Source organism: Archocentrus centrarchus, chromosome 15, assembly GCF_007364275.1.
Source record: "Archocentrus centrarchus isolate MPI-CPG fArcCen1 chromosome 15, fArcCen1, whole genome shotgun sequence".
Taxonomy (NCBI): domain Eukaryota; kingdom Metazoa; phylum Chordata; class Actinopteri; order Cichliformes; family Cichlidae; genus Archocentrus; species Archocentrus centrarchus.
The window spans coordinates 23,808,267-23,820,333 of NC_044360.1; the positions used below are offsets into that span (position 1 = coordinate 23,808,267).

The window sequence follows — 12,067 nt, forward strand, 5'->3', positions numbered from 1 at the left end:
GTGGACTGAGAGGGTGAAGAAGGAGGACTCCCTCCAAATTCTTCAACTTCACCTCAAATCAACAGCTAGATGGTTGAAATTTGGACACAATTGGGTGTTCCAACAGGACAATGATACCAAACACACATAAAAACTGTTTTTGGAATGGAGAAAACAGGAATGGCCTTCCCAAAGCCCCAACCTCAACCCTATTGAAAATTTGTGGACTATGCTGCCAAGAAGAGTGCTCAAATGTCCAGCCAGGATTACGCCAGGAGCTTGTTGATGGCTACCAAACACGTCTCATTTCTACCACTTGTATTTTTGATCGCATTCTGAGGGTACGAACGTAGATCGACAGGTATATCAACAGCCTCCCTTTAATGCTCAGCTCTCTCTCCACCACAGCAATCTGCAGTGATGTTGATGCTGTGCCAATCCATCTGTCAATCTCCTGCTCCTATCTCCCTTCAGGCACTCCATACCTTTTTTGTTTGTATTTCCTTTTGACGTGCGTACAATCTTTACACTATAATACTCCTGAGTACAGTACACCAAACCATCAACTGATGGTTAGTAACCAGTGGAGTTTTTAGTTGTAGTCCAGTAAGAAAGGCAAATGTCATACACTTGACCCAAAAAAAAACAGACTGCAAAAAGGCGCTTTAATTATTTATATGCAGTGCAATTTGGACTAAAAAGCACAAGAAAGTGCTGAGTTTGGCCCTGGAGGGACAAGCATGGTGTAGACTACTGAGGAAAAAGAGATGAGAGTGAACTTGAAGGCAGAAAAATGAAAGAGGCTGTAAAACTGTAAATATCAAGAAAGTTTAATGGATGTTAATATAAAGCAATATCTACATGTTTAATGAGGTTGATTTTACATTTCAAAGCTCAAGAGATACATTAAATAAGTTTTAAAAATTTAATACAGTTAAATCTGTTTCAGGTCAACAGATTTTTTTTTTTTTTTAAGTTGAATTAGCTTAAATTTTTACTGTGTTTTGAAACTGCTTCATTGTATTTACTGCAGTTTTAACATAAATACCCACAACTTAATTGGGAACCCCTGTGTATTGTTATGTAATATTCATAGCACATATTTTGATATCAAATTGCAGGTAAACGCTTCTACAGATTAAATGAATTAGGGCTCTGTATCTAAACAAAATAGGAGCCTCACTAATATCATTAGAATCACGCCACCTACTTTTTAAATGTCCAAATGGCTGCTGTGAAAAAGGTTATATAATAATAACAGCTGTGATATGAAGTCTACTTTCACAAAGCCTACACATTTTCAGCTTTTAGTAACGTTAGAAAGGTGATAATTCTGATTTAATGATCATGATTATTATTATTGGGTTTGCAGTACTTGGTGTTTGTTTGGACTGCACTTTTGTGAGACATGTTCCTATATTTTGCCTTGAGTTGGGGTTGGACAAAAAACATTCAAACCCACAGCGCCCGAATCGCTGGCGTGTCCCTTGAACAATGTGGAGCAGATTAAACAGAGTAGAGCTGCCTGCGCGCTGCATTCGCTTCTTCTTTTTTCCATTTGTCTTGAATCAATAATTTCAATCAGTGCCGTCAGTGTTTCTCCTGACAGTGATTCTTTGTGACCTTGACATGAGTTTAGCAGACAATTACACTTTCACACGCTGTCCAGGGAGGAACAATCATTATCATTGACAGGCTGCACACATGAGTCATGAAATGAACACTCACGAGGGCTTGCCTTTCCTAACAGCAACTCAATAATATCTGCAAGACAAAAGTAACCATTGTAGACTATTTCCAAGCAGTAAACAACCAATCCCCTCAGTCTATGAGCCCACTTTAATTTACGGCTGTGCTTTTCAGCACAGTTACTGATCAGTATGCCCTAGGATGCTCCACACAGCAACATACAGGGTTTTTCATATATTGGCCCTGTTGTAAAACAGTGCTTAGAGCACATGACAAGCTGGCTGTGCTGCAAAAAGGCAGGGAGGTGAAGCCGACACACTGAGCCTTTGCACTTGCTGAGAATCCAGCAGCTCCAATTTGACAGGCTTGATTTGGTTTGCTGTGTGCGGGATAGTGGCCTTCACAAAACTGCTTTGAGATGCAATTCTCAGAGACGACATGGCTCAGCCCAGGCTCCTTTATGTCAAAGTTCTGCGGAGAATGTAGAAGTCTGAAAAGCCTTTGTAAAGTCTGCTCAACTATACATGACATCCTAAGAAAGTTTAGACTTTTACAACTTCCCCTGTATCATCACTGGAGCCCACCAACTTAGTAAGACACACACTGATCTGAATCTGAAATACATCTTTAAAGGCACAGTTGCTGTTTTGTTCTTGACCGATGGAAATACAATTCATCAGAAATAATCAGAAACTAACCATAGTGGATCACAGTGCCCAACATAGATTGCTGCCAATAAAAAGCAGTCTGAGGCAATCCTGCTGAACGTCTTGGAGAAGATTGCAGACAGTGTGAGAAGAGACTGAAGACTAAGGTGCAGCGCATTTGGCTGTATTGGGTGCCATGTGGTGTGTGTGTGTGTGTGTGTGTGTGTGTGTGTGTGTGTGTGTGTGTGTGTGTGTGTGTGAGTTTGCTTCTGTCAAAATTGGGGACTTGGATCAGCTCACACACCAGTCAATTGGGGGCTCCATTGCCTTTGGGGACCAAAACCACCGTCCCCAATTAGATTTGCCCCTTACAGTGATCAGCATGCTCTAAAACATATTTTAATCCAAAAATCTCCACTGTCCCTAAAAGTGACATTTTTCGGTTTTTTTGTGTGTGTGTATGAGCTTTCCCTCGTAATTTCTCACAATCTGTGTATAACTCTATGTTGCCCCCTAGTGGAAGTGTGTGAAATTGTTTAGGACCCAACGGAGAGCTCAACTTTTGCCTGATGATAATTATTTATTATTTAAAGTTAACTTAATTTTCCTGATTAAAAAAAGTCCTAAGCAGTTTAAAACCTTTCTAAAAAACTTAAAATAGCTTTCTAAATTTGTACTAAATATAAAAAGAATATGCCAGGGGTATGTTAGCATTGAACTGTGTCATTAGCATTAGCTATACTGTCTAACTCTAAATGTTGGTGTCAAAAAAACTGTATGCTTATTACTTTGCCAAGCCAAGCCAAGCCAAGTTTATTTATAAAGCACTTAAAAAACAGTAACCACTGACCAAAGTGCTGTACATAAAACACATCAGGACAAGACAAGATAAAATTTAAAAAGGTAATTAAAAAAAATATATAAATAAATAAATTTTTACATAAATAGAATAAAATAAATAAAAACTATAAAATACACAGTTTATCCTAAAAAATAAATAAATAAAATAAAAACAAAACAAAACAGCAGCTCATACTAGTCAAAGGCCAAATGAAAAAGATATGTCTTAAGAGCAGATTTAAAAGTGGCCAGTGACAAGGCCTGTTTAATGCCCAATGGCAGTGAATTCCAGAGTCTAAGAGCTGCCACAGCAAAGCCTCTGTCTCCTCTGAGCCTCCGCTGTGTCCTCGGCACATCAAGGTGCCGTTGGTCAGCTGATCTGAGTGACTGGGAAGGAGCATGTAAGTGCAGAAACTCAGAGAGATAAGGTGGAGCACAGCCATGTAATGACTTAAAAACAAATAAAATGGACTCTTTGGTGGTGTAAATAAACTTTTAAAGGTCTGACTACTCCAAGCCTATGTTTAGTGTTTACTGTGAACATTATATTTCATCCTTTTTCCTCCAGCAATTTACCTAACATAACACAATTACTTTAAATAATGACATATTTAGGTATACTTTCTAAAGAGAGAGAAAAAAAGAATTAGTAACAAGGTTAGAGAATTAATTTAAAAAAGAAAATTTGCATAACTGATTGTTAACTAAAATGTGGTTTTCTTTTTAGTGCCTTTATATTATTTTAATGCATTACATTTTAATGTAACATTTCCTTTAATATGCTGTTCTTTGTTGAAAAGCTCTTTTAACTATCTTTGGTATGAACTGTTTGTATTAATAAAACTCATATTTTCCTCATCAAACAATTTTGATTTGATTTTTTGGCAACTAGATGGAGGACACTGGAACATCCAAAAAGGATCGATTGATGTGATTTTGTAACTGTGCCCAAAAACTATTTTTAATATTTCACGAGAAGCAATTATAATGATGTGAAGCAGTTACACAAAAATAATGGTGCAGTTTCTGTTCATATTTGCTTGCACTTTTTTATATACAGAATAATAGGAGATCTATGCTGGGGCTTTACATGAATTACCGAACATCCTTGATACTGGTGTTACAACCTATTTTAGATGTTTCTGAAATTTCAGTTAAATTTCAGTTGAGATTTGGAACAGTAATCTGAAGTTTGGAGAAAGAGCTAAGCTAAATTTGAATTTCAGTGTTAACACCTTTTAGGCATGCAACATTAGTACATAAAACCTAATTACTAGCTAACCTAATTTGGTTAAGAGCTGAACAATAAAGAGAAAACGATCCAAAACCCTTCAAATTAATTGAACTAAATTCATATCATAATTACAAGACTGCCCTGGATATGAAGCTCTGGCACCCTGTGCCTCTTGAGGTTCAAACTGCACAACCCTCATGCAGGAGCTTTTAATCCAGGCTTAACATGGTAAGCTCCTCCTATACGATAAGCTACCATTAATTGGCATCAGTCACCATAGCAAAATTGCAAACAATCAAAACACCAAATATTAAGCAGTATCCAGAGCTAATGATAAAACTGTGATGCCATTAATTTGTTTGATTACAGCTTGTGTATATAAGGCTTTGGAGACCACTAGCTCTGGTTTGGTATTCTACACTGGAAAAAAAAAAACACCTGACAGTAAGATGAAAACAAACAACACATCCTTTCATCCTAAACCAGCTACCACTAGGTGCCCTTGTGACAATGAAGAGTCTAAAAATAAAAGAAAAAATTCAATCCTGGATTCAAGGGACAAAATTAGTTTCTTCTGTAGGGTGGCTGGACTGGGCCCTAGAGATAGGGTGAAGAACTCTGTCTGGTGGAGCTCAAAGGAAAGAAACTGCTCCACCACACTGAAATTAGTCAACTGAGGTGGTTTAGCATGTGATCAGGTTGTCCACTTGGTACTTCTCTGGGCACATCCCAGTGACTGGGATCTCCCCTGAGAAAATCTAGAGTTTGCTGGAGAGACTATATATCCCTTTTGGCCTGGGAACACATTGGGATCCACCGAAATGAGCAGCAAAGTATTGCCTGAGACACTGTAAAACCGTTCCTGATTTGGTGGTTCTCTCATTGTTGACCCTCAAATGCAGCTGTTTCTGTAAATACTAAAGCAGATATAATTTATTAAAAACTACATCTTGTACATCCTCCTTGATGTCTACAACATCAAGGAGGCATACAGCTCATCACCTCTGCCTCCCCTGGGGGGCTCAGATCACAACCTGGTTCATCTCCAGCCTGTGTACAAACCCTTGGTACACAGAGAACCAGTTGTGACACACACAGTGAAGAAATGGTCTGAGGAGACTGAAGAAGCTCTGAGAGACTGCTTTAGCTCCACTGTGTGGGAAGAGCTTTGTGCCCCTCATGGGGAGGACATCGACAGCATCACGGACTGCATCACTGATTACATCAATTTCTGTGTGGAAAACACTGTGCCCACCAGGAGGGTACGGTGTTTTTCAAACAACAAACCCTGGATCAACTCTGAAATAAAGGCTCTCCTGAAGGAGAAGAAGAGAGCCTTTAGATCAGGAAATAAGGAGGAGCTGAGAGCCGTGCAGAAGGATCTGAGAAGGAAAATCAGGGATGGAAAAAACATCTACAGGAAGAAGATGGAGGACCAGCTACAGCAGAGCAACATCAGTGGGGTTTGGAGGAGTTTGAACTCAATTTCAGGCCACAAACCAAGCCCTAGGGTTGTGGGAGACTTAGAGTGGGTGAACAACCTGAACCAGTTCTTTAACAGGTTTGACCAGCCACCCACCCCTCCCCCAGCCCAGTTCCCCCTGCTGTCAGCCCCACCATCTTTAATGACTGCCAACCTTTCTTCTTCTTGGGACCTCACACCTCTCAGCTATCAGCCATCACCCACCCCCTTCACTTCTGAGGACTCCATCTCACAACCCCCATCCCCCACCTCCATCTTGTCCCTCTCAACTCATCATGTGAGGAAGGAGCTACGTAAAATCAAGGTGCGAAAGGCTGCTGGTCCAGACGGCATCAGCTCCAGGCTCCTGAGGTGCTGCGCAGATCAGCTGTGTGGCATCATGGGATACATGTTCAACCTGAGCTTGAAGCTGGGGAAAGTACCACAACTGTGGAAGACCTCCTGTGTGGTACCGGTACCAAAGACCAAACATCCAAAGGATCTTAGCAGCTACAGGCCGGTAGCCCTGACATCGCATCTAATGAAGACCCTCGAGAGGCTGGTCCTCAACCATCTACGCCTCATGGTGTCGTCTTCGTTGGACCCGCTGCAGTTCGCCTACTGGCCTGGCATCGGGGTGGATGACGCCATCATCTACCTCCTGCACCGAGCTCTGACCCACCTGGAGAAGCCTGGAAGCACTGTGAGGATCATGTTCTTTGATTTCTCCAGTGCTTTTAACACCATCCAGCCAGGACTTCTGAGAGATAAGCTGGAACTGTCAGGAGTGGACCATCACATCTCCAAGTGGATACTGGACTACCTCACTGACCGCCCACAGTACGTGAGGACACAGGGCTGTGTCTCTGACAGGCTGGTCTGCAGTACGGGGGCCCCACAGGGAACTGTGCTGGCACCGTTCCTCTTCACCCTCTACACTGCAGACTTCTCCATCAACTCCCCACGCTGCCATCTGCAGAAGTTCTCTGACGACTCTGCCATAGTTGGCCTCATCACAGGTGAGGATGACTCAGAGTACAGACAGTGGACTCAGGACTTTGTGGACTGGTGCCAGCGGAACCACCTCCTGATCAACGCCGCTAAAACCAAGGAGCTGGTGGTGGATTTCCGCAGGCGCAGACCCACCACACGGACACCGGTGAACATCCAGGGAGTGGACATTGAGATAGTGGACTCTTATAAGTACCTGGGTGTTCACCTAAACAATAAACTGGACTGGACTCATAACACTGATGCGCTCTACAGGAAGGGTCAGAGCAGACTCTACCTGCTGAGAAGGCTGAGGTCTTTTGGAGTGCAGGGGACACTCCTGAAGACCTTCTATGACTCTGTGGTGGCATCAGCCATCTTCTATGCAGCAGTATGTTGGAGCAGCAGCTTGTCTACAGCTGAGAGGAAGAGGATAGACAAGCTCATCAGGAAAGCCAGCTCTGTCCTAGGATGTCCTCTCGACTCAGTGCAGGTGGTGGGAGACAGAAGGACTCTGACCAAAATAACATCACTGATGGACAAGGTCTCCCATCCCATGCATGAAACTGTTGCTGAGCTGGAGAGCTCCTTCAGTGACAGACTGCTGCATCCTAAATGCACAAAGGGGCGTTACCGCAGATCCTTCCTCCCAGCAGCTGTAAGACTTTATAACCATCACTGCTCCCAACAAAAACCACAATAACCTACACAATGTAGGATAATATATAATATACTGTAAATAGTCCGGCCTGTTAAGGTTCAACACACAGGCACATCATGTACATTGTATATAGTGTTATTATTAGTATTATTAAGGTTAATCTTGTTTGTTGATTTTATATATATATATATTCTTTTCTTAATAGTGTAAATTGTTATATTTTTATTTATATTTATAATAACTGCGGCTGCTGTTACACCCAAATTTCCCCTCTGTGGGACAATAAAGGCTGTTTCTTCTTTCTTCTTCTTCTTCTTCTTCTTCTTCTTGTACTTAATTGAACATACCAATATCCCAGAATTTTAAATGACTACATCAGGAGTCACCAACCTGGTTCTCCCTGGGCACCAAGTAGTATGAGTAGCCCGTGGAGTTGTTCCAAAATTAGATAAATCATTAAGTGATATAATTTTAAAAAGCTGTATGTATCAATTTGGTAGCCCTTCGTATCACTTAGTACCCACGAAGTAGCTCTTAGCAGCCAAAAGGTTGGTGACTCCTGGACTACATGCTAAACTCTTTATTTAGCTTCTTTTATTTATTAGCAATGTAGTTCTGTAATTTATTTTTATTTATTTAATTTTACTTATCAACTTTATTTGAATATGTAAAAAACTATTTCAATCTAAGATAGAATATAATTACGACCTAATATTACTCTTTACATATTGTTACACTGTTTTGATAAAATGGAGCAATAACATCAACAACAATAAATAAGTAAAGCCATATTATTAAAACATTTAAAATATAAAAGTGATACTTAAGGCAACAGTTGGATTGTTTTTGCAAACAAAAGATTTTTGTTTTTTTTTATATTGGCCCTGCTGTCCTTACAGCAAGAGGGAAGGACAGCAGGGGAGGGGCGAGGAGGTATGGTCAGGCCTCAATGTCACAGTAGGCCTTTGCTACAGTCATGGCGGTGAGCACTGGAGAGCAGCAGCATGTGGAGCAAGTTTAAAGGTATGAAAAGTAGATTTAGACCTTTAGACCAATTTTTTATAACAAGGTAGTGTCTGAAAAGCAAAATCTACCAAAACATGAAATTTCAGTATTTTTCCCCTGATGGTTTTTTTTTCTGACTCTCTGTTAGTTAGCTAGGTGTGCCCTTGAAAATTTAGAAAATGAGTTTAAGCTAATTAGCCGGAATTAGTTAGCCACATGTAAATTAGACATTCAGAGCTGCTTAGCTTAGCTTCGCTTAGCTTCGCTTAGCTTAAATCAGCTTCGCTTAGCTTAACTTAGCTTCGCTTAGCTTCGCTTAGCTTAACTTAGCTTCGTTTAGCTTAGCTAAGGCTTTTTTGGTTAAACTTGGTCTTTGACAAACAAACTTTAAATAGTTTAGGTCATTTTAGCTTTCTATGCTATGATGATTCCAATTTGAAAACATAAGTTTATTAGCAGCCTTACAAATTTAATGTGCAAGCTAACCATGAGGTTAATTAAGAGGTGCTAATTAAACAGCAAAACTCACTGAGCATCATGCACAGCACTATCATTTTTTTCTTTAAACAATGTGACACACATAAGCTGCAGGGTCTTATTTATCTTCTGGGGCTTTGCAGTGAACTGTAACTTAAAAGTAGAAATGTTAAATTTCAACGTAATATGTAATCTTTAAAAAGTATATAATACTCTATATAGTTCCATCTTCTATTTCTGCTTGAGCAATGTTATCATGCGCTTTGATAGGGAACCAGGGGAATAACAAGGTTTTTAAATCCCTCTTTACAGAGAGAAAACAGGTTTGATAGTAACAATGAAAACATCTATAAGGAGAAGAAGAGTTCAACCTCAACATGACGCAGAATACTATATTAAGCTGGAAATTGACAAGACTGGTCTAACAGAACAGTTCATCAACCCATGCAAAGGTATGGTGTCATTTTTACATTTGCAAAGTTAGATCACCAATAAACTTTTTAAAAAAAAGACCAATATTTTCTTCTTTTAAAGGTCGTGGTGTAATTGCCACACAGCTTTTCAAACAGGGAGATTTTATCCTTGAATACCGTGGAAAGCTTTCTAAAGTGGATCCTTACCTTCAAAGAGATAAATTCAATGATACAGTGGAAGTTTTTTTGTTTGATTTCAAATGGAAAGGGACCTGCTGGTGGTAAGATATATTTCATATTACAATATATTATGGACCTATGTTATACTTTTAAAATGGGTTGTCCCAAGATCTTAAAAACTATGCAAAGGTAATACAATACAATTTTAGCAACTACCTGTAATTCATTTGATATAGACATCTGATATACATCTTACTGATTTACTCTGATGTTGATGCTGTTTTCTTCAAGCATTGATGCTTCTATTGAAGACAAGTCACTGGGACGACTAGTGAACGATGACCACCGAAGGCCTAACTGTAAGATGAAAACAGTTGAAGTTGAAGGGATACCACATCTTTGCCTGTTTGCCCTCCGAGACATTGAACCAGGAGAAGAAATAACTTATAACTACGGAAAAGCTGATTGGCCTTGGCGCAAGATGGTAAGCCAATTTACTGCACACAATGTAAAATGAGATATGTTTTGCCATATTTTAATTTGACTCAAACATATACATAAACTGTGCATTTAAAACACATAAAAATTCTTCAGATCAAGGTGTTCTTATTTTTAACACTGAGATTTAAAGTCTTGTTTTTATTTTGACTAGGTATCAGTGTTTTGAATGTCAGTACACATTTTGGCAATTGCTTTGCTGATGTTTGAATGGCCCATAGTATAAATTAACTCTACACATGTAAATAGTTCTCTATCTGATAGTTTTAAATAAAAGATATATTCAGCACAAAAAAATTGTTTTGCATAGTCACAGACTGCAATTATAGGCTCTTGAGATTTTTGGTTTTATTTATTAACTTTCTAGTAGCAGTAGATGACAACAAATGAATGCAGGTAAATGCAATGTTCTGAAATCCTCATGTCACTTTGGAAAAGACAGGATACAGAGCAATTTAGAATTCAAATTTGGATGAAGAAATCCATGGCCAAATCATAACAACTACTGCATCACCAAAGAATCTATTATTTATTGTCCAAAACAACCCACACTCTTGTAAGCATGATGTTCTCAAATCCTTCATTATGTCAGTGTTTTAAAACAACAGAAAACCTACCAATCAGTATCAGTACAGAGACAGAGAAATCTATCCAAAAGTCATGGAGCATACCTTAATACAAGCAATTCTTTAAAAATCAGAGAGTTAATTTTATTTATCAGTGCCCTCAGCCGGATTTTGATTTATTGTCCTCATTTAGGTTAAAGGAGAGTGTATTTCTGTTAGAAACGTCCCCAAAAGTCAATAAAGTGAGGCGTGCTGGGGACTATATCTGGATATGTTTTGGTAGATTTTAATGAAGTTATGTCTTTGTTTTCAGGACAAATCTTCTACCCCTGAAGTCAGCAATCAAACTGGCAATGATGAACACCGCCATCAGGTACGTTTCATCTGCACAAGTCCTTCAGTATGTCTAAGTTTTAAAAATACAGGTCATATACCAATCTAAATCAGGACCTAGATGAAGTAATCTATCCTAAAATCATAAAACATGCCTTAACAGCAGCAGATTTTTAGTAATCAGAGGGTTCATGGTTTTATCCATTCCCTCAGTAGACTTTCTCTGTGATTGTCCTCATTTAGGTTAAAGGAGAGTGTATTTGTGTTAGAAATGTCCCCAAAAGTCAATAAAGTGAGGCGTGCTGGGGACTATATCTGGATATGTTTTGGTAGTTTTTAATGAATTTATGTCATTCTTTTAAGGACAAATCCACCCCTGAAGTGAGCAACCAAACTGGCAATGATGAACACTGCGCTCAGGTAAGTTTCATCTGCACAAGTCCTTCAGTATGTTTAAGATTTAAAAATACAAGACATAAACCAATCCAAATCAGGACCTAGATGAAGAAATCTATCCTAAAATCATAAAACATGCCTTAACAGCAGCAGATTTTTAGTAATCAGAGGGTTCATGGTTTTATCCATTCCCTCAGTAGACTTTCTCTTTGATTGTCCTCATTTAGGTTAAAGGAGAGTGTATTTGTGTTAGAAACGTCCCCAAAAGTCGATAAAGTGAGGCGTGCTGGGGACTATATCTGGATATGTTTTGGTAGATTTTAATGAAGTTATGTCTTTGTTTTCAGGACAAGTCTTCTACCCCTGAAGTCAGCAACCAAACCGGCAATGATGAACACCGCCATCAGGTAAGTTTCATCTGCACAAGTCCTTCAGTCTGTCTAAGATTTAAAAATACTGGACATATACCAATCCAAATCAGGACCTAGATGAAGTAATCTATCCTAAAATCATAAAACATGCCTTAACAGCAGCAGATTTTTAGTAATCAGAGGGTTCATGGTTTTATCTATTCCCTCAGTGGACTTTCTCTTTGATTGTCCTCATTTAGGTTAAAGGATTAAGATTAAGATAAGATAGTGTTTATTTGTCACATGCAGTTATACACAGTACAATGCACAGTGAAATGTATTTTGTA

General features: G+C 39.2%; 1 protein-coding gene across 1 annotated transcript; it reads left to right on the forward strand.

The window, feature by feature from the left end:
- Nucleotides 1-8,185: 8,185 nt before the first annotated feature.
- LOC115793600 (histone-lysine N-methyltransferase set-1-like) lies at nucleotides 8,186-11,858 on the forward strand. Its single transcript, XM_030748649.1, has 7 exons — nucleotides 8,186-8,525; nucleotides 9,297-9,436; nucleotides 9,519-9,678; nucleotides 9,869-10,061; nucleotides 10,955-11,014; nucleotides 11,338-11,394; nucleotides 11,718-11,858. The coding sequence occupies exons 2-7, from the start codon at nucleotides 9,322-9,324 to the stop codon at nucleotides 11,856-11,858; spliced, it is 726 nt and encodes a 241-aa protein (XP_030604509.1). The 5' UTR covers nucleotides 8,186-8,525; nucleotides 9,297-9,321.
- Nucleotides 11,859-12,067: the final 209 nt, after the last annotated feature.